General features: G+C 24.1%; 10 protein-coding genes across 10 annotated transcripts; 3 read left to right on the top strand and 7 right to left on the bottom strand.

Moving 5' to 3' along the window:
* Positions 1-38: 38 nt before the first annotated feature.
* Positions 39-1,828, bottom strand: DICPUDRAFT_76200 (uncharacterized protein; the record flags this gene model as incomplete). The annotated part of the gene is made up of 3 exons (XM_003285200.1): positions 39-733; positions 934-1,514; positions 1,719-1,828. 3 exons carry the CDS (start codon positions 1,826-1,828, stop codon positions 39-41), a joined length of 1,386 nt encoding a protein of 461 aa, XP_003285248.1.
* A 202-nt stretch (positions 1,829-2,030) lies between these two features.
* On the bottom strand, positions 2,031-2,540 carry DICPUDRAFT_29106 (uncharacterized protein; the record flags this gene model as incomplete). The annotated part of the gene is made up of 1 exon (XM_003285199.1): positions 2,031-2,540. One exon carries the CDS (start codon positions 2,538-2,540, stop codon positions 2,031-2,033), a length of 510 nt encoding a protein of 169 aa, XP_003285247.1.
* Positions 2,541-3,361: 821 nt separating this feature from the next.
* On the bottom strand, positions 3,362-3,838 carry DICPUDRAFT_29091 (uncharacterized protein; the record flags this gene model as incomplete). The annotated part of the gene is made up of 1 exon (XM_003285198.1): positions 3,362-3,838. A coding segment is annotated over one exon (477 nt), but the record flags the coding sequence as incomplete, so codon positions are not given.
* Positions 3,839-7,321: 3,483 nt separating this feature from the next.
* DICPUDRAFT_149119 (uncharacterized protein) lies at positions 7,322-8,933 on the top strand (the record flags this gene model as incomplete). Its single annotated transcript, XM_003285222.1, has 3 exons — positions 7,322-7,483; positions 7,561-8,454; positions 8,526-8,933. 3 exons carry the CDS (start codon positions 7,322-7,324, stop codon positions 8,931-8,933), a joined length of 1,464 nt encoding a protein of 487 aa, XP_003285270.1.
* A 215-nt stretch (positions 8,934-9,148) lies between these two features.
* On the bottom strand, positions 9,149-11,005 carry DICPUDRAFT_76197 (uncharacterized protein; the record flags this gene model as incomplete). Its single annotated transcript, XM_003285197.1, has 1 exon — positions 9,149-11,005. One exon carries the CDS (start codon positions 11,003-11,005, stop codon positions 9,149-9,151), a length of 1,857 nt encoding a protein of 618 aa, XP_003285245.1.
* An 899-nt stretch (positions 11,006-11,904) lies between these two features.
* On the bottom strand, positions 11,905-13,995 carry DICPUDRAFT_16409 (uncharacterized protein; the record flags this gene model as incomplete). The annotated part of the gene is made up of 3 exons (XM_003285196.1): positions 11,905-12,934; positions 13,004-13,302; positions 13,384-13,995. Coding segments are annotated over 3 exons (1,941 nt in total), but the record flags the coding sequence as incomplete, so codon positions are not given.
* A 582-nt stretch (positions 13,996-14,577) lies between these two features.
* DICPUDRAFT_149116 (uncharacterized protein) lies at positions 14,578-15,616 on the top strand (the record flags this gene model as incomplete). The annotated part of the gene is made up of 2 exons (XM_003285221.1): positions 14,578-14,892; positions 14,969-15,616. 2 exons carry the CDS (start codon positions 14,578-14,580, stop codon positions 15,614-15,616), a joined length of 963 nt encoding a protein of 320 aa, XP_003285269.1.
* Positions 15,617-15,788: 172 nt separating this feature from the next.
* DICPUDRAFT_22474 (uncharacterized protein) lies at positions 15,789-16,396 on the bottom strand (the record flags this gene model as incomplete). The annotated part of the gene is made up of 3 exons (XM_003285195.1): positions 15,789-15,948; positions 16,040-16,138; positions 16,275-16,396. Coding segments are annotated over 3 exons (381 nt in total), but the record flags the coding sequence as incomplete, so codon positions are not given.
* A 347-nt stretch (positions 16,397-16,743) lies between these two features.
* Positions 16,744-19,094, top strand: DICPUDRAFT_149114 (uncharacterized protein; the record flags this gene model as incomplete). Its single annotated transcript, XM_003285220.1, has 2 exons — positions 16,744-17,370; positions 17,469-19,094. The coding sequence occupies 2 exons, from the start codon at positions 16,744-16,746 to the stop codon at positions 19,092-19,094; spliced, it is 2,253 nt and encodes a 750-aa protein (XP_003285268.1).
* Positions 19,095-19,259: 165 nt separating this feature from the next.
* DICPUDRAFT_93881 (uncharacterized protein) lies at positions 19,260-21,135 on the bottom strand. Its single transcript, XM_003285194.1, has 3 exons — positions 20,767-21,135; positions 19,884-20,624; positions 19,260-19,798 (listed from the first exon to the last, which is right to left on the bottom strand). Exons 1-3 carry the CDS (start codon positions 21,121-21,123, stop codon positions 19,367-19,369), a joined length of 1,530 nt encoding a protein of 509 aa, XP_003285242.1. The 5' UTR covers positions 21,124-21,135; the 3' UTR covers positions 19,260-19,366.
* Between the last annotated feature and the right edge of the window lie 1,496 nt (positions 21,136-22,631).

Genomic DNA, 22,631 nt, shown 5'->3' with positions numbered 1-22,631 from the left:
TTTAGTTATACTTTATTTATTATTATTATTTATTTTTTTTATTCTATATTATTTTTAAAATGGTAATAGGACAACGACTTGACTTTTATATTTGATATATTAATTTTTGTATACTTTGATAAAACTTCCACCATTTCTATATTATTTTCAGCCAAAGCTTTATCCATTAATTCTTTAACATCAACTCCAATAAGATCTTTATAGTTTAAAAGCACCTTTAAAAACTCGATATTTCCAGAGGATGAAGCCAAATTATAAAATTGAATTATTAATTTTTTTATTTGTTCAGACTTCCAAATATATTTTGAATCTAAAAAATTAATTATAAAATTGTTCAAAAAATCTGGTCTACAATTTAAAGCCCAATTTCTTTTTAATAGTACACCTCTTGGATTTTCAATTAATAGCATAGTTATTGTATCCATTTGATTATAGAGATAAAATATTTGAAATAAAAAAACAAAGTCACATGAAAACTTTAATAAACTTGATTGGTTGCCATTGTTACTAAAATCAGCTTCAAATTCAACAGTGTTTTCATATTGGTTTGGAAAGATTGCAAATGCATTTTGAACTAACCAATAAATAAATTTACTTTTGGTTAAAAGGTGTTTCATTGAGAAAACTTTATTTAAATTAAATACATTTGAATTAAATCTTTTGAAAATTGATATTACTTTTTCTCTTTTGCAAGGATTTTGAAAAGATACAACCAAAATTAAAAGGAATTTTTCTAAATCATAAAAACCCTTGGTTTCATATAAATCAAATAATAAAGATTTCGATATAGGACTTCTAAAATGACGTCTTTATTATACTCTGATTTAAAATAAAAATTATCTGATATTATGATTTTTTGGTTTACTACTTTATATGATTGTTCGAAGTTATCCAACTCTTCTATACTTGAAATAGTAAAAAAAAAATCGGTACTTTTATTTTTTTCACTATTTTCTATTGTGGTATCAACTACTTTATTTTTGGTACATAGATCATTAAAGAAGGTTTCTAATGAAGTTTCTGAATTTAATGATAATAAAATGTTAAAACACTCTTTTATTAATTTAAAATAAATGTTATTAAAATCTAACGATACTATGTCTATTACATATAATTCGAATTTTTTAATATCATATTTGTTTATTTTTTTAAGTAACTGTTTTAAATTCTCTGTAATGATATCATTGTTTGTTGTTTTATTTATTATGGTGCAAGATAAAGCAAAATTTGTAATTATTAATAGATGTTTTAATTTTATATTTGAATTGATTATTTTTTTGAAATCAAAATGACATTTTTTGATAATACTATTTATTAATAATAGGTATTTATCATTTAAATAACAAAACATTTTAAAATGGTGATATGATTTTATTTTAAAAATTCCTTTTTCAAAATGATTTTGGATGAATTTTACTAATTGCTTTTTGTTTAAATTGTATACTTTAATAAAAGACTTATATGCTAATAAATTACCAGATTTAAAAATAACTGGTAGTGATATTTCTGGATACCTAAAATAGTTTTGATAATTGTTAAAGAGTTGCTTATAAAATAATCTGTTTGTTTTCTTATTTTTTTTGAAATAATTATAAATTGGTAAAGCCTTTTTTTCTTGCAATAATAAATAACTTTTTGTTTTAACTTTGTCTAAAATTATCTCTGGTCCATTTTCATAATTTTTCAATATTTTATTTACATTAAATAATTGTTCATACCTTGTTATATTAGGATTAAAATTTGAAAAAATTTCTTTGAATAAAAAAATGTTTCTAAATACTCCCCAAAATAATACCTCCATTTTATTTTGCAATATTTCATTATTCATTTTGAATTATTTATTTAAACAAATAAATATTAAACTGGTGATAGAGTTTAATAAAAAAAAAAATTTATTATAAAATAAATTAAAAAATAAAAAAAAAACTGAACTATTCTTGGTTATTGGGGTTTTTTTTGAATTTATAAGGATTTGTAATAAATTTTTTATTTATTTAATTTTAATTATATAAAATTTAATGTTTTTTTTATCATGCACTATTTTGAGCAATTTTTTTTAAATTTGAGGTGAATCGGATCATTTCTTTTTTCCTTTTTACTGCATATACAACAGATGCTACTACAACCGCAGCAAAACAAACAGATCCAATAATAATACCCGATAATTTGGTAGCTGACAAAGAATTATTTTGTTTTGGTTTACAAACTGAATTTGGGTTTGATGAAGCTGAATTGCTATCTAAGAGTACTGAGAAATCAGGGTCAATAACAACATGGTCAGAGAAAGCAGGGATTGAAATTCCTATAAAAGATTGGGATTGTGATGGTGACTGAATAGCATTCATAGATTCATCCAACAATGAGTTTGTTAACAATACTAATCTATCTTGATCTACCACTCCTCTTTTAATGAATCTACCATAAAGTGATTTATTATCAATTTGAATCTTGATATAATTTGAATTATCCCCTTGTGTAGTTTCACCAAACTCTTTATTTGAACATGATTTAACTGAGTTTGATTCGAATGATGCTGACATTACTAATTGAAGTGAATTGAGTTGACTTGAGAATGGGTATTTAGAAATTGAAATGGTATATTTTATTGAAATGTTTTCATATAATAATTGTTTGGATCAATAAAAATTTCGAAATTATTTTGAATTGGTGGAAAGTTTGGAATTGAAATAACTGATGGTGAATCATAGAACTGTATTTCATTTTTAAATGTATAATATTGATTTAACTGCAAATCATTAATATAGATTCCTTTTACCATTGATAATGATTTACCATAAATAAAGAGTTGGCCACCTTTTGATGATATTCTATTGATACCAGTTATAAATGGAAGTGGTGATGAAGTAAGTGTTGTATTAAAATAGCTTCTAAAACCTTTATCGTTTAACATTTCTGATGAATATCCACTATATAAACCATGATTATTTAATATACCATATACAGAAACGGTAAAGTATCTATTATTGGAAGCAAACCCAAGTGGAATTTCAACTGAACAAGTATATACAGACATATTATCGGTACCCGAGCCAAACTTAGTTATACATTGAATAACATCATAATTTTCACCTGTTAAATACACTATTGGTCCTTGAGCTTTAGTATTTATACCAGATTGGTCATCAGTAAAAGTGAATTGAAGATGGATTGATCTATTTCCCAAACCAACATCAATGAGAGGGGTTTGATAAACATTAGATGAAATATATGGTGGGGTTGTATCTAGAGTAACTGAACTATCACAGGTTAGGGAATATTTGTTAATATTTGAATCAGTTAGGTAAATGAATGGATTTGCTAGTGTCTCTGGATTACCTGGATTTTCATTTAGTGACAATTCGAAAATGGATTTCTGGCCTATACTATCTAATAGTCTTACATAAGTGATAGTATAATTTTGATTTACACAAGTTCTTGGATCAAGATCCATTCTAATTTGCCAAATACCTTCATAAATATCTCCACCAATTAAATTTGTAGTGTTTAGGTAAAAATTATAGATACTATTATCCATTGAACCCATTACAGTAATTTCTCCACTTTCAAAACCATTAATTGGATCACTAATATATAATAACCATCCAAAAGAATGTTTATCCACAAGCGATAACTTTTCTATTTTAGTGAATACTGGTCCAACACCATCAAAATTTGATTTTTTGACAATTAATTGAGCGCTTTCTGGTAAAAAATCGGATGAAACATACATAGTTTGGTCATTTAAAATTTGATATTGTATTCTACCTGTTGGTACTGAATTCTTTTTGATTACAAATTCGATTTGGAACATGCCAAGAGTTGCATTCCATACACCATAAAATTGAGATGAGTCTGGCAATAATATAGAAAATGCAGCTTTTCTAATATCATTTGGATAGTTGAAATATATTATATTTGATCCAGATTGCTTTGAACAATCAATATTATTATGTAAAAAATGTATATTGGTAATATCATAAATTGAAACTAATAAAAAAATAATTAAGATTATATTTTATAAATTTTGAATTTATATAAATTTAAAACACTTACATTTTAAATTTGAAAATGGGATCTCAAATTTTCTTCCTGGTAAGTTTGGTATCCATTGATTATTTTGAAGAGTAAAATTATTACCACAAAAATCAAAAATCGATAACTGTTGAAAGGTGTACTTGTCAAGATCAAATGGTATTTCATAAACTCCATTAAGCTCTGTACCACTGACCCTAAATTGTGAGATACGCATGTAATCCTTTTTAGAATTTAGAAAAGAAATAAAGCCAACACCACAACCTTCATCTGCAACTGAAAGTTTAAATAAATAAATACTATTGGTAAAAAACCTAAAATCGTAATCTAATAGTGTTGGAGCTGAAACATCTTCATCTATAAAATTTTTAATGTTAATAATTAATTTTTTTTTAAAATAAAATAAATGATAAATACCATTTGTATTGTCTACAATTCTCGTATTGATAGAGCCACCTTCTGTGCTGAATGAAATGGTTGGATTAGTTGGATGGAGTGGCAAAGAAATATAATATTTAAAGTTTTTATTATTTCCTTCTACAAAACCATATGGAGCACCAAAACTAACAGTATTATAATAAAGGGATAATTGTAATTTATTTAAAAGATACTGAGAATCTTTACTTTTCAAAACAGCACTAAAAACTTGAAGTGGCAAAGGAGAATTTCTAGTACTAGTATAAAATATAGTTGTAGAAAATTCGGAAATTGGAAGATCTAAAAAAAGAAATTTAATTAATAAAATAAATATTTATAAATGAACGAAATTGGTTTTATTATTTGTGAATAAGATTTTATTTTCATGATATTTATTTTTGATATTGATTATAAACTAAATAATTATTATAACATTAAAAAAAAATAAAATAAAAAATAATACAAAAAATTATTATACCTACCAATAAAATCCAAACTACTTTCAAATATACTATAAGTTGTATTCTTTTTTTGAGCATTAAAAGAAACTTGTGTTCGTGAATTAATAAAAAGATAATTATATAGAGATGAAAAATAAGTGATGGTATTGTTTTGTTGATAAATTGGTTTTAATAAAGGTTTAAAGTAACTTCCTGAATGATTGAGAAAATAATATGGCACTGGAATGTTCTCTTGGATCTTTGAATCGAATGAAAATGTTGGATACAATTTATGTCCAATAGCTTCAATTGGTTTTGAGAAATTGATATTATCATAAAAGTTAAGATTAGATAGCTCATCAAAAAAACTAGCTAAATAATAAAAGAAATATTAGAATTTATTTGTTAGTTTGTGAAAGTATGAGGTACTTACCATTATAATAATTTTGTGACATTATTGTTTTGTTACCACTATTAAAAAGGAAATCTATTTTGAGTGGACCTATGATTGGTTGTCCTCCTGGGTAATAATAATAATTGATAATAAGTAGGAAATTATTATTTTCATCCACAGCTGAATAATGTTTTATATCAGTAACAGATGAAACAATGATAGCTTTTCCTGCAAAAGGTCCGGTTATTTTAAATAATGCTAAAATTCCATAATTGATGTCATAATATGGTTTTCCAACCATCTTTATATCTACAGAATTTAAATCATAATCTATAAAAATGATTTATTTAAAGTAATATTAGCAATATGTTTTTATATATAAAAATAAAATAAAAATGGAAATAAAAATATTTGTTTAAAAAATGATAAATACCTTTACATTGGTAGTTAATAGTTATTTCTTTTTCTTCGTTACTATTTCCATTTGCTAAAACTTTAAATGACGAACTTACACTAATACCAGCATTAAACTCTAAGCTGGTTAGGGTGTGAGTTTTATTAAATGATACAATTTTTGGTAGAACACTATTATCATTTGGATTTAAAAGTATTTGTCCATTACCAATATCTTGGGAAACCAATAATAAAATATTGATAGAGCAATCACCCTGTGAAAATTTAGGATAGAAAATAAAATTATTATTATTTGGTTGCTGTGAAACATCATTAATAAACTCGAACTCAATTAAACCAAACACACACACAATATTAAAAAATAAAAATGAAAAAAAAATTATAAAAAATAAATTTTTTTTCATTTTTTTTAAGAGAAAAAACAAATAATATAAAAATAAAAAATAGATATATAACTATTTTTAAAAAACTGTTAAAAAAAAAAGAGACCAACCAAAAACAATAAAAAAAATAAAAAATATTAAAATTTTTAAAAAATATAAAAAAAATTTTTTCGAAGATGGGATTGTTTTTTAAGTTGGGAAAATATCTCATATTATGGCGATCATGAAAAAATCCAGAAAGCTACCAGTTTTTTTTAAAAAAAAAAAAAAAAATCCTTGAAAAAAATTTATAATTTAAAGAAAAAAAGCTATCAAACAAATAAAAATTTGAAATATTAATATCCCTGCTAAAAAATATTTTAATACCAAAATAATTTAAAATACATTATAAAATAATAAAAAAAATAAAAAAAATTTTAAATGTTATGTTAATAAAATTAATAAATAATAAAATTAAAAAAAAAAAAATATAATTTTTATAAAATTGAAACATAACTCCTTTTATATTTTAATTTTTTTTTTTTATTATAATTTAAATAAAAACTCGCTTTGGTGTTTATTTTTTCAATATCATATATACATTTAATTGCTGAATATAAAAAAAATTTTAGAAAAAAATAAATTACATACGAGAAAACTTTTAAAATAAATAAATCTATAAATTTTCCTTCCAAACTTTCCCATGCCCTATAGACACCCAACTATCACTATCTATTATTTTTTTTGATAATCCAAAAATTAAATTTTTTTAAAAAGGATTAAATGTTAATAACCCAAAATAATTAAAATTTTGTTATATTTTGTGATTTGTGTATTCGTTCTTTTCCATCTATCTTCTGAGTGATTTCTTGTTTTTTATGGTTACACAATAAATGTCTACAAGTTACTGCTCTAGGTTCGATATCTTTCTGGCAGGTTACTCTTCCCAAACATATCAAAAAGTTAAATTTATATTAATTTATTTATTAAAATAAATAATTTAATATTTATAAATTTTAAAAAAATGCTTTATATATCTCATAATTTATTGTCACCATGTCATAATTATTTATTAAATAACTTTTTATACACATAATCAATTATAGCCACCATGTCATAATTATTTATTCATTTTTTTTTTTTAATTCATTTTTTTTTATTTTTTTAATTTTTTTAATTTTTAATTATATTTTTTTTTTTAATTTATTATTTTTTAAAAAAAAAAAGAAAATTATACAAATATTTCAAATTTTACATTTAGAATGCACCAAATTAAATTACATGTTTATGATTTGTCACGTGGTATGGCAAAGTCAATGTCATTAGGTTTAACAGGTAAACAAATTGATGCAATTTACCATACCTCAATTGTATGCTATGGAACTGAATATTACTTTGGTGGTGGTATTTTAAGAGATAAACCAGTGTGTATAGTTTTAAATGTAAAAATACACTTTATTCATTTACTAACATTATTATTATTATTTATTATTATATTCAGTTCTGCACACCACATGGCACACCACAAGAAATTATAGATTTAGGCGAAACTGAAGTCGACCAAGACTTATTTGAAAATTTTCTTAGCGGTATCACAGATAGATTTAGAATGGATACCTATCATTTACTTGAAAATAATTGCAACCATTTTACCAATGAATGTAGTAACTTTTTATTGGGTAAAGGTATCCCAGACCACATTGTAAACTTACCATCAGATTTCCTCAAAACACCTTTGGGTGCAATGCTTGGCCCAATGATTAATAACTTTTTTGGTGGCACAGGTACAAATTCATGGTCAAATAGAGTTGGCCCAGTTAATAGTAATGCACAACCACCATCATTACTAAATGGCTTCAATAATAACAATAATTATAATAGTTTACCAAGTAATATTACATCGAACACTACAAATACAATAACTACATCAGCTACAACTTCAAACCCAACACTTCATCCAAAAACAATTCAAAATCATAAACATACAAAAATCTCAATTCCATTAATTTTAAACTATAAACCAGTTTTATTTGAAAAGAGTGACGTTGACGCAGTATTTATCAAACTAGCAAGTTTTGCAAATGAAGAATTTAAAGGAATTTCAGAAAAAATTAAAGAGTTTGAAATAAATTCACCAAAACTTCAACAAATTATAAAATCTACAAATGAAAATATTATTGTACCAATAGAACTTTGTAAATATTTAGAGCAATTACTTAAAAGCTTTAGCGAACCACACCAATTCCCATTATTGGAAATCTTAAGAATGTTATTGTTAAAAGACCAACCAAATAAATACTTTACAGATTTATCCAACGAAACAATTTCAAATTTAATGAAATCAATTTTAAAAAAAAAACTATCAAAAGCATCTGAATTATTAAGCTATAGAGTTGTAGGTATTTTCAAACTTTAAAGTTTATTTTAAAAGATGATATTAACCTAAATAATATGTTATTTTTATAGATTAATAATTGTTTTTCAAGTAAAAGTGGTATTGCCTATTTATTCAGCGATAATAATATCAATGATACATTTGAATGTGTAATTGATGGACTCCATTCAAAAGATAAGATATTAAAGAGAGCAGTTTCAACCATTGCCTACAACTGTTCAATATATTTAACAAGCAACTATAATGAACAAAACCTATCATTATTAACAGCAGTATCACATGTTTTATCAGAAATTGACCTATCAACAGAAGACCCAGAAATTGTATTTAGATTACTAATGACAGTTGGAACTTTAGTTTACTGCAACGACGAATCTTTAGATATTTTATCCACTTTGGAATTTGACTACAATAAATACCTCAAATCACCAGAAGATAAAATTAAAAAACTAATCAAAGAAATTCAATTATTAAATTAATAAATTAAATTTATAAAACTAAAAAAATTTAATTTTGAATTATATTTTATCTTGATATCAAGGGATAAAGATGATAGGAAATTATTTTTACAGACAACAAATGTTAATATTCACCTTTTTTTTTTCTTAAATAAAATTATTTTTTTTTTGTTACTAAAATGATCAATTTATTTTTTTATAAAAAAAAAATAAATTAATAGAAGAGAAAATAAAATTTATTTTTTAATTGTTTTCTTTTTTAATGAAAGTGGAACTGGAATTGCATTAATTGGAACATTGATTGAAGATGAATAATCACTACCATCACCATTGATGATTGGAGTACCTAATTGATAGCCAGGAGCAGTAACATCATTTTTGAAATTAATACCATTGGAATCATAAGCGATTTTAAAGGTTGTTATTTGGTTTCCATTGAGATCGTTAATGGTTACAGTAAAGTTATCGTCTAGTTCTGGTTGGGAATCATCATCATAGATATAGGTGAATGATGAATAGGTGTGTAATTCGTAACTGGTAGTTTTTGAATTAAATTGAATATTAACTTTCATTGGAATACTAGAGTTATTGGAGAAAGTTGGAGTTACGAATCCTTTGCTACCAACATAAGCGATTGGGAAATTCCAGCCAAATTTAGAGGTAAAGAAATCTTCAAAGGTTACATTTTGGCTCCATATTTCGTTGTTCATAAGTTCAGAAGTTGGGAATGTTGTATAACTATCGTTGGCAGCAATGTAATAGATAAGATCGTTGCTCTTCCATTTGCAGAAACTTGGGATTTTAGCTGATGGTTTATCACCGTTTGATGTGATTACATAAATTTGGTATTTAGATGGTAATAACATTTGACATAATGAGACCCCATTGGCTTGTAAAGCAGGTGGAAGTGATTCAGAGTTTGTGGTGGCAGTCCAACAGAGTGAAGCTGGACCTGGTGGAAGTTGCATACATTGGTAAACTTTAGTCATCTTACCCCAATCCATAACAATATCTTTTAACATTCCTTCCATAGTTTTTGATAAGATATTAAAATTATTAATTAATAAATCCCATAAACCATATAATGCAACTTGAAATGGATCAGCATTGAATACATTTTGTTTGTAGGCATCGACAACTTCTACAGTAACATCAACCCCAGTTTGAATTAAATTAGCGATTGGTGGGCCAACTTCTGGGACAATGTCGATAATAGTACATACCAAACCAGTAAATAAAGTGATAATCCAACCTGTAGCAAATTCAGTAGTTGACCCAGACTCTAAACCAGCGGCAGTTTCAATTTTACTTAAAAGAGCTTGAGTTTGAGAGAATAAACTTTGGTGGAATTTGTTATAGTATTCAAATAAATTGATAATACTTGTTGCTCTATTCAATTCGGTAATTAATTGGGTTTGAACAGCACTGAAATCACTTGAACTGAAATTAAGCTTTGTTCCATTGTAAACTCCATCTGTTGGGTATTGTAAATTTTTAACTTCTGATGCATAGGTTGGAACAAGTGTTACATAAAAATAATGAGTTCTAAGCGATTTACAATTGCCAACTTGTTCACTAATCCATACATAGGCATTTTCTTGATCTCCTGTGAATGCTGGGAAAGGTAGTGGTTTTTCTTGAAGAATTGGAACAAGTGGGAAGGTTGGTCCAAAATACCATTGTTGAGTTTGAGAACTTGAGTTTTTACTCTTAACACTTAAACTACTATCATTATTAATGTCCAAGTAAAGATTTTTGTTTTTGTTGATGATATAATTATTTTGAAAAACCCAGATTTGAAGATTGCTGCTGCTGGTTGATGAATTCCATTTGTTAAGAATAACATTGTTGTTACCATCGAGATCTAATACCTTATTACCAATTTGAGAAAGAATGTGACCATCTCCAGTAAGTTGAAACAACTGATTTCTTGGTTTAATGCTTGATAAAACAGAGATGGCTCCATTTAATTGGGTAAGGAAAAATGGATTTTTTTTACTATCACTGGTAAAGCTTTGGACTTTGACAAAACGGCTTGATGCTAATAATGGCCCAACTGGAACACTGACTTGATCATCTTTAACACTAATCATTTTGGAGTTTTGAAATAATAAAATATTAATTATTTATAAAATGTTAATTATTTGTTTTATTTGGTTTGTTTGTTTAATGATTAAAATAAAAAAAAAAGTAACATTTTTATAGTTTTTTTAAAAAAAAAAATATTAAAAAAATAAATGATATTAAAAAAATAAATAAATAAAAAATAAATATATATAACAAAAAACTAAAACTATGAACAAAAAAAAATATATTAAAACCTCTTACTTTAACAAATTATTGTTAATTTGTCAAGATGTGACAATTTGATGCATCAAAAAATTTAGATATTTTTTTTTTTTTTTTATGCCCAAAATAAAAACCCAATAAAATAATACAAAAAAAAATAAACCAACACGATCACAATCACAAAAATAAACATAAAATAAAAATTTAATATTTTACAAAATATATATTTTAAATACGATACCTTTGCAAAACTGTGTTAAGATGAAATATCTCTGTCGATTGATTAACAATTATTTATTTTAATATTAATGTGTAATGTAGGCATCAACCCTCACCAAATTTGGGTGTTACAGGGTTTTTTTAGCGTCATTGATAATACATGGGCGATGGTTATAGGAAAATTTATTATTATAATTATTTATTATTTTTTAAAAAAAAAAAAAAAAAAAAAAAAAAAAAAAAAAAAAAAAAAAGAAAAGTAAAAACAATTTTCTTTTAAATCAAAAAATAAAAACTAAAAGTAATTTAACATAATTTTTTCTTTTTTATAGGAATTTATTGGATTCTTTTTTTTTTATTAAATTTTATTTTATCTTTTTAATATAATTTTACAAAAAAAAAAAAAAAAGATTTATGATAATGCGGCGGCTTTAGGTAATGATTGGAGATGAAGTTGGTTTTGAAGTTGGTTTTGATTTTGGTTTTGATTTTTTTTTAAATAATTAATTAATTTGATTTCGATATTAAAAATACATAAAGTGACATAATATTTTAATTTTGAAAGTATGGTATTATCGTTATAAATTCCTTTTATACAGGTTTTAGCCATATTTAAGAATCCATTTTCAATGCCAAAGTGGGTTGTTATTTGTCTGATCAAATTATTTGTTTTTAAAACCAATAGAATTTCTTTTGGTAAATTTTGTAAAATTGAATTGATTGCCATTAAAGTTTGATCACCTAACTCTCTCTTCATGTTTCTTAAGTTCTCTCTGCTTTCTTCTGGTTTGAGATTTAAAAGGGTACCTAAATGTTTTGAAAATTGACCTGCACCTAATCTTTCTGCGTAATATTGACTAGATTTCATGTCGCCCAATGAAAGTGATTTCCAAAAATGACAAAAGTCAAGTCTTACTTGGTCATCAATCTCTCTGTATAAACCGTGATCGAGTAAAACAATTTCTGGTTTTCCTTTTGAGGTCTTTCTAACGAAAATATTACCTGGATGTGGGTCGCTGTGAAGGAAACCATGGACAAATATTTGCTCTGCAAAGATATCGGAAAAGAGGTAATAAAGCTCTTTAAAGTCAATACCCAGTTTGTTTAAACCTTCTTTATTATCGATACGAACGCCGTGAATAAACTCCATTGTTAAAATTCTTTTAGTTGTATTTTCCCAATAAACTTTTGGTACCGATAATTGTTGATTATCTTTAAAAAGATGGGCCATCTTTTCAGAGTTTTTACCTTCATTAACAAAATCTAATTCTTGTTGAAGACATGATGTTGCTTCTGGTAATAACCATGAAAAGGTAAAAGATGGGAAAAAGAAACAAACATAATCCAATACATTATTTACTGAATCTAAATCTTTTTGGAACTTTCCATTTAATCCTGGATATTGTACTTTAACTGCGACCTCAGCCAACTCTCCATTTTCTAATTTTAATTTTGCTTTGTGAACCTGTGCTAATGATGCTGAATTAATTGGTATTCTTTCAAAATCTACAAAACTTTTAAATTTTAAAAATTAATATTAAATTTTATAATTATTATTATTTATAATATAATTTTAAACTTACATTTCATCTGGGTGTTTACCAGTTTCGGCTATAAATAATTTTTCTACTTGATCAAAAGCTTCGTATGGTGCATGATCTTGGAAAACTGATAATGTTTTGGTGTATTCGACTGGAAGAATGTGATCTAATGATGCAAGAATTTGTGCAATTTTTATAAAAATACCTTTATTAAGTTCGCAAAGTTGAACCATTGCTCTACTTGCATCTCTATGTGCTAGTTGAATATTTTCTGCGTAACCTGGATCTCCTCTGTTTAATCCAAATAAATAATATTTATAATAAAATGTAATTTTAAAACCCTGTTAAAAAAAAATAAAAAAGTTAGAATTTTATAATTATAATTTTAGTTCTTATCAATATTTAAATAGGGTAATCCATACAGCATATAAAACTCTTAAATTTCTAACGAATGCAAAATCGATGTAATTCATATTCTTTGGTGGGTCAAATGCTATTTTGGTACTTATAGCTAAAAGTGCTAAAACCCCAATAGTTACATTTCTTGAATTAAAAATATTACTCTTCTTTTGTTCTTGTTCACCCTTTTCTTGATTCTCTTTGTTATGTTGCTTTTGTTGTTGTTGTTTTTGTTGTTCTTGCTCTTGTGGTTTCTCTTCAAAAACTGCTTCTAATGTTGGGTTTGCAACATTTGATTGTGAAATTGGTTCAGGTGCTGCTGCTGCTGCAGAGGTACTTGAAACCGATTGTCTATTTGGAGGTGTATTTCCAATGGTAGCGTATTCTCTTTTTATCAATAAATCATTATTATAACAATTACTATTAAATATATTATTTGAAGCGTTTAATTGTTTAATGTTTTTATTTTTTAAATTTAAAGCTGATGTTGTTGCAGTTGTAAAATATTTTGGGTTGTATGTTTTAGTTGTTGTAGTTTTACAATTTCTAGTGGTACTGGTTAAAATTGAATTTACATTACATTGTTGTGTAATGTTTGTAATTCCTTTTTTAAATGTTGCGTGAATTTGATTCATTTTAATGATTTAAATATATAATATATATATTATTGAATATTATACTATTTTTTTTTTAAATATTAAAAAAAAACGAGTGTGGGTATTGTATTTTTTTTTTAAAAAAAAATTTTAAAAAATAAAAGATAAATTTAGAAAAAAAAAAGCCAATAAAAAAAAAAAAAAAAAGAATTAATTATTATTATGTGTTTTGAATATAATAGCAATAAAGTTAGCTTATTAAATACTATTTTAAAAATGAAAATAAAATAAAAGAAAAATTTGACAGCAAATTATTTCTCGGTAAGTTAAAAAAAAATATTTTAAAAATAAAAATTTAAATAAAAAATCTTTTTTTTTTAATTTTTTTTTTTTTTTTAATTTTTTTAAATTTTTTTTTTAAATTTTTTATTTTAAATTTATTAAATATTAAATAAATAAAAAAAAATAAATAATAAATTAAACGGCATACTTTTTACTGTCTGTTTTGTACTTACCATTAATATAAAAATAGTACCAACAAAATAACTGATTATTAAAAAAAAGACAATTAAACAATAATTTAATAATATTACTATAATATAGTATAGCATTTATTATAAAATGGCAGAGAGAAGAGCAACCAATAAATACTACCCACCAGATTGGGACCCAAGTAAAGGATCAATCAACACCTATAGAGGACAACATCACTTAAGAGATAGAGCTAAAAAACTTGCAACAGAAGGTATCCTAGTTATAAGATTTGAAATGCCATATAGCGTGGTATGTTTAGGGTGTCAGAATTATATTGGTGTAGGCGTTAGATACAATGCTGAAAAGAAAACTGTTGGTAAATATTTTTCAACCAATATTTTAAGTTTTAAAATGAAGTGTCATTTATGTGATCAATATTTTGTAATAGAAACCGACCCAAAAGTAAGTAATACATTACATTTTATCTTTTTAAAGCAATTAAAAAAAAATCATTCTAACATTACCATTACTATTCTAGAATACAGACTATAAAATTATATCAGGTTTAAGAAAAAGAGAAATTGAACATAATGATAATGAAAATTTAATACAATTAATTAGTGAAGAAGAGTCAAAGAAATTAAATGAGGATGTTTTATATAAATTGGAATATAGAAAAAATGATCAAGAAAAAAATAAAGAAAGAGCATCACAATTAGACCAGCTTAAAGATTTTATGGATAAAAGAAGCGTCAACGATTACCAATTATCATCAATGATGAGAAAGAACTTTAGAGAAAAGAAAAAAGAAGATACATTAGAAATTGAAAGATTAAAAGCAAAAGGAATAAACATATCATTGGTAAAAGAAACACAAGAGGATAGAGATCAAGCAAAAAAAATTGAATTCAACTATAACTCTTTAAAAAGAAAATTAGATGAAAATGTTAAATTAAATAGAGAATTAAAATTAACTGAACCAATATTATCAAAATCATCAACAACAACAACAACAACCTCAACATCAACAACTGGTAATAATAAAAATAATAGTAGCAATTATATTTTACAGAAAGAAAAAAGAGAAGGAATTATTAAAAAGAAATCCAAAGTCGATCCATCCCTTTTTAAAAATAACCAACCATCTAATGTTAATAATGTATTTAGTTCAAATCTTTTCAACTAGGCTATGTAAGTAAAAAAATAAAAAAAGGAGGAAAATATAAGAGTTTTTCTTCAATATAGAAAATAAATAAAAAACAATTTTTTAAAGTTATATATATATTATTATTATTCGAGTTTATTTGCTTTTGTTTATTTTTTTTTAAAAATTAATTGTTTTCTACAGTTTTTTGTTGTTCTTGTTCTTGTTTAGCTTCTTGTTCTAAAATTTCAATTGCTTTACTTTTTAAAACATTCTTCATAGCAACTTTTAATTCTGAACCTAATTCTGATTGTAAATCTTTATCTTTTGTTTGTACAATATAATTATCGAATGAACCTGCTTTATCAATACATCTAATAAATAGTAATGGTTATTAAATAGGTTAGTAACTTTTATTTTGAGAAATTGTATGTTTTCATATTATATATATATATTTGATTATACCTGATAACATATGATGTAACTCTAACTCTAATATCTGTACCTAAAAGATTGCTGTGATAAGTTTTGTTGTGAACATTTGGTTTCCAATCTCTTCTTGTTCTAAAATTTTATAAAAATAGATATATTAATATAAATTTAAATGAAACTTTTGATTTTACATTTTAATTATTTATGTTTTTATTTATCCAACCACATATGCATATGCAGTGCGGGGGGGTTTTATATTGATTTTTACTTTTTATTTGAAAAACTTAAAATATTTCCAAAAAGAATATCTTTTCCACCGTATAAACCTCTTTGAGCTCTTTTCATAACTTGAGCTCTAGTGGTTAATGAAGCTAATGAGTTGAAGAATGACATTATGTATAAATATAAATAAAAACAAAAAATAAATCTATAAAATTTTAATTCTTAAATTATTATTATTATTTACAAAAATTAAGAAATGATTAATTTGATTATTAATTTATTTTATTTTATATTATGTATATGAAAAAATAATGATCAATTCGTTTTTTAAAAAAAATTAAAAAAAAAATTAAAAAAAAAAAAAAATGAAAAAATAAAAAAATTATTTTTTATTTTTTTTTAAAACAAAAAAAAAAAATAAATTGTATATGATATTTTAAAAAACGATTCCTATTTCATTTTTTTTTTTATATAACAACAATATTATAATATATTAATATATCATTAAAAAGGCAATGATTAGGTCATCTTTAGTTAGATTAAATAAAAATAATCTTAAAACTAAAATATTTTCAACTTTATTAAAATCAAATAAAAATATAAATAATATAAATAATGAAGAATTAAATTTAAATGATAATAGCAACAACATTGATATAGCCGAAATCAATGATAATAGTAATAATGAGGATAGCAATAATAATAATAATAATAATAATAGCAATGATATAAATAGTATTAATATGGTTCAAGAACCAAAAAAATTAAATTCAAAAGAAAGGAATTTTTTATTTAGAAAAGAACAAAGAGAAAAAAATAAAATTAAAAATAAAGACTTTGGTAAAAATGTTAAAAATGAAATCGATACAACTATTATTATGGATAAAGTTTCATTATCATTGTCAAGATGTTCAGGATGTGGTTGCACATTGCAGACCAATAACCCAAAAGAACCTGGTTTCATTCCCGAATCTGTGGCACTGAAAAATATAGAGGCACTTAATAAAGTTTCAGAGCAACAAAAAAAACAATCAAAAAAAGAAATTAAAAAGCAACAACAAGAAGAAAAAGAGATGGATGAAGAAAATAAAAGATTTAGTATTTTAGATGTCGATACTGAAAATGATGGTGGTGAAGAATATGTAAGTGTTTCAAATCTCATAATATGATATCAAACTATTTATAAAATTATTAATAGATATAATTACTAATATCCTTTATAAATTAAATATCTATTTAGTTTGATGGTTTCTTTGGTATTCAAAAAAAATTAAAAAATAAAGAAAAAAAAATTTGTCAAAGATGTCATTTATTAAAAAATTATGGTCGTGTAGCACCAGTATCAATTCCAATAGAAAAGTTTAGAAAGAATCTTAGTAAAATAAAAGAATTAAATTGTGTTATTGTTAAAGTTGTAGATTTAATGGACTTCCATGGCAGCTTTATCGAGGATTTCAGAGATATTGTTGGTAACAACCCGGTAATTATTGTAGGCAACAAGATGGATTTATTACCAAGTGATATTCATAAGGATAGAATCGAAAACTGGATAACAAGCGAAGCTAAAGCACGTGGTCTTGCACATTTATCCCATGTATTACTACTTTCAAGTACTAATAAGGATGGTATAAAGCAATTTATTATCGAATTAGAAAAGATTAGAAGAGGCCGTGATGTATTTGTTTTAGGTTGCTCAAATGTTGGTAAGAGTACTTTTGTAAATTCTCTTGTAGATGAATACAATTCAAAGGTCGAGTTTGTAAAGAGTGATGATCAAAAAGAAGACAAAAAAAAGAAACTTTCAATACAAGAACAAAAAGAACTTGAGCGTGAGAAATTACTCCGTTCCATTCAATCTAAAATCACCACATCCATCTTACCAGGCACCACATTAAATTTACTTTCATTACCTCTTTGGAAGGATTCAACATTGTTTGATACACCAGGTATCGATAATCCCAAACAAATGTTAAAACTATTATCACTAAAGGAACTCAGACAAGTTTTACCAACCAAACGTATCAAACCAACATTAGTACATTTAATCGATGGCAAAACTCTATTTATTGGTGGTTTAGTGCGTATAGATTATACAGGTCCACTTTCAACATTTTTAGTATACACATCAAACTCCATTCCACTACATTTAACCTCAACTAAAAAAGCCGATAAACTATTTAAGAAACAACAAGGTAGACTTTTAACACCACCAATTCTATCAAATATTAAAGTTAATAAAGAGGATAACAGCACTCAAATTGAAGCCAAAGAAATCGAATTTGAAAATCAAAATAAAATATCAAGCGAAATATTTAATATTATCAATAGCAAGACTCAAAAAACCAATGAAGATATGGAAGAAACAATTCAAGAGATTGATGAAATTGACGAAATTGATGAAATTGATGAAGAAATAATTAAAAAAATCGAAAACAAATTTAAACCCAATAAAAAAATTGATCGTTCAAGTGAAGAAGTAATTATAGAAAATATAGGATTAAAAAACAACTTTTCCATAAAGAGAAGAAAAGAACCTGTCGAAATTAAAGAAGAGGAGGAAGAAGAGGAAGAGGTAGAAGAAGAGTTTGATTATAATAAAGACTTATCACCACTCGATATTGAAAAATTAGAGAAATTTAAATTAGATCAAATAAAAGCATTTACAATTACATCAGAAAAAATTGATTTCAAACACTCCCATTGCGATTTAGTTTTATCAGGTATTGGTTGGATATCAATCAAACCATTATCAAAGAAATTAATAGCACCAAGAATTTTAGTCCATTCCCCAAATAATATCGATATTAGTATTAGAAAACAACCATTAATACCCTTAACTGGTTCAAATATTAATATTCTAAAATAAACAAAAGCTAAATAAATAAATAATAATAATTATCTATTTTTTAAAAAAAAAAAAAAAAAAAAAAAAAAAATAAAAAATACCTTTTTATAAAATTTATTTGTCTTTTTCTACAAAAATAAAATTTTATATATTTATTTCTATAAAAAAATATATTTATTTTAATAAAAACTGGTTAAAATTGATAGATTTATTAATTTTTATTTATTTATACTTATTTATTTAAAAAATTTTTTTTAAAAAAAAAAAATTAAATATTTATTTAATAATCAAATTTAACGAGTATCAAATAACATAGTGTTTGGATTTTCGATATAACCCTTTAATACATTTGAAAAATTGGCAATAGTGGCACCATCAATAACACGGTGATCACCTGACCATGAAATAATCATTATACTTTGTGGGATAACATTTCCATGTTTATCGAATCTTGGGAGTTTTTGAATTTTACCGAGTGCACCAATGCAAACTTCTGGTAAAAGTAAAACTGGAGAGCAATAAGTGCCACCAATAGTACCAATATTTGAAAGTGAGAATGTACCGCCGGACATATCGCTTGGTGTTAATTGACCTGCAATACCTGATTTTTGAAGTCTATTTAATTCTTGTGCAATTTCGAAAATTGATTTGCTTTCAACATTTTTAATATTTGGTACTAATAAACCTTGTGGAGTATCCATTGCTACACCGATATTGTGATAATTCTATTATTATTATTATTATTAAATCAATAAATCAATTAGTATATTGAAAAATGGGTATAATAAATAAATAATTATGTTTGTTTACCTTATAAATAAGTTGGGATTCGTCTGGTGAAACTGATGAATTTAAAACTGGGTATTTTAATAATGCTAATGAAGTTGCTTTAATCAAGAATGGCATATAACTGAGTTTAATACCTCTAGCTTCAGCCATTGGTTTCATTTGATTTCTTAATTCTGTAAGTTTATCCATAATATATTCTTCTGAGAAACCAAAGTGTGGAACTGCAGTAGCAGCATTCATTGATTTAACCATAACTTTTTTAATACCTGAAATTGGTACTCTGCTTTCTCTTTCTGATGATAATGTTAATGTTGGTGTAACTGCAGCTGGGGTTGTTGGAGCAGCAACTGGGGCAGCTGGTTTAGCTTGATGAAGTGGTTGTGAAATATTGGTACCATTAATGAAATCTAAAATATTTTCTTTTAATACACGACCTTCTTTACCTGTACCTTGAACTTTATTGAGATCAATTGAATTAGCCTTAGCTAAATGACGAACTGATGGTGTTGCTAAAACTTTAATTTTTTGACCATGTTTATTTGTAATTTCATTTTCGTGATGACTAATTGTTTTTGATGATGATGATGATGATGGTGTTGATGATGGGGCTGCAGTAGTTGATGGTGATGATGGAGCTGCTGCTGGTGATGGAGCTGATGCACCACCTTCTGGTGTAATTTCGACTAATGGTAAACCAACTTTAGCCATTCCACCAATTTTGTGGAAAAGTTTGGTAACTTTACCATCATATCTTGATGTAATCTATTAAAAATTTTAATTATTTAAATATATTAGAAATACTGTTTTTAATTTTAACCAATTATTATAAATATTTTATGTGTCTATTAACTATTATTATTATTTTACTGTTATTATCTATCTATTTATTTTGTGATTATCATACTTCAACTGTAGCTTTATCACTTTGAACTTCACATAATTTGTCAAATTCTTTAATTGAATCACCTTCTTTAACATACCAGGTTAAAACTTCACATTCAGCAATACCTTCACCAACATCAGCTAAATTAAATAAGATTGGTCCATTACTTGAATAATTTCTTTTAACCTCAAAAGTATTTTTACAATTTAATAATGATGATGATGATGATGATTTTGGTAATGATGATTTAAATTCGTTATTATTGTTATTGGTGAAGCTTAAAGTTGAAATCCCTCTGCTAGTAGTGGTAGTTTTGTTTGTATTTCTATAAACTTGTAAAGCTAATCTTCTTTTTGAAACAATTTGTCTTGCTAACATTTCTTATTCTATATTTCAATTTCGCTTTAACCCAATAATGAAAAATTAAAAAATAAAAAAAAAGAAAAAGATATTTCAAAAAAAAAAAAAAAAAAATATTAGTAAAAAAAAAAAAATTATTTAAAAAATAATTTTTAAAAAAAAATAAAAAAAAAAAATAAAAAAATATTATTTCTTTTAACCTTTTAAAAAATGAATATGTGTGGTGTGTTTATGTTTTAGGTTTTATGTTTTGTGTGTTTATTTGTTTTTGTGTGTATATTTTATCTCTACTATTAACAAATAATTATTTTATTTTAACATTAAAATAAATCTTAAAAAACGAATATAGTATTTATTGTCTATTGTTATTTCGCGTAATAATTTAATAATTAAAAATTTTATAATTACCCAAAAAAAAACAAATAATTTCCAATCTAAATTTAAATAATTCAAAATTTGTCTATATACAATTTTCTAAAAAAAATTAATTTATTTAATTGTTTAATTAATTAATTAATTGATACTATTTATATATAAATAAGAAATAACAATAAAATAAACAATAAAAAAAAACCCTCTTTTAATTCAATTTCAAAATTTCCTTTTTTTTTTTAAATTTTTTTTCTTTTTTTTTTTTTACTCGCTTTTTTCGAAATAATCATTCAAACGAAAGTTGTCATTGTTTCAAAGACAAAATACGAAATTTTTTTTTTTTTTTTATTTTTTTATTTTTTTATTTATTTGTTGACTCATTTCTCTTTTATTTTTTTAAATAATCAAATAAAAAAAAAAAAACAATAAAATAATAACAAAATAAAATATTTTATATTACTTTTTTTTTTTTTCTGAAGTTCATTTCTTGGTAATAGTTATGTTACATACAAAAAAATAAGAAAAAAAATCAAAATTTTTTTCTCGACCATTTAATTTGTGTTTTTATGTGACAGGATTTTTATATGGCAATTCTCACATAAAAACTATTTTTTTTTTTTTTAATTTTTTTTAAAAATAATTAAAAAAAATGCCTTGAGAACGAAAATTTTTTTTTTTTTTTTTTTTTAATTTTTTTGATTTTAAATAATTCAATAAATATAAACTAAAGGTAGAGTTTTGTTATTGTTTTTTTTTTTATTTTAAACCTTTTTTTTGTTTTGTTTTATTTCATTTCATTTCTAGTTACTTTAATTAAATAATATTATAGTTTTATAATTACAATTAAAATCAATAAAAAGAAATAAAATTTAGCAAAAACCACACACAAAAAAACCATATTATAATACAAAAGAAAATAAAATAATTGAATTAATTAATTAGATTCAAAAAAAAAAATAATAAATATATCGAATAATTAGATTCACAGATTTCATATAATGGCACACAATTGTTTTAAAAGATGAAAACTAACAAAAAGAAAAATATAGCATAGGATAGATATTTTATTTGAAAAATAGAATAAAACAGGTTTATAAATTAAATAAATATTTAAATAATATGAGATTATAAAAACAAATAGTCACAGTTCATAA

This window comes from Dictyostelium purpureum (assembly GCF_000190715.1).
Source record: "Dictyostelium purpureum unplaced genomic scaffold DICPUscaffold_41, whole genome shotgun sequence".
Taxonomy (NCBI): domain Eukaryota; phylum Evosea; class Eumycetozoa; order Dictyosteliales; family Dictyosteliaceae; genus Dictyostelium; species Dictyostelium purpureum.
This window is presented reverse-complemented; position numbering and strand designations above follow the sequence as displayed.

Coding starts and splice junctions, on each gene's coding strand:
- DICPUDRAFT_93881 (XM_003285194.1), bottom strand. CDS start 21,123: ATGTTAGCAAGACAAATTGTTTCAAAAAGAAGATTAGCTTTACAAGTT. Junction 20,625..20,766: donor GTGATAAAGCTACAGTTGAA/GTATGATAATCA, acceptor AATTTTTAATAG/ATTACATCAAGATATGATGG. Junction 19,799..19,883: donor AATCCCAACTTATTTATAAG/GTAAACAAACAT, acceptor TAATAATAATAG/AATTATCACAATATCGGTGT.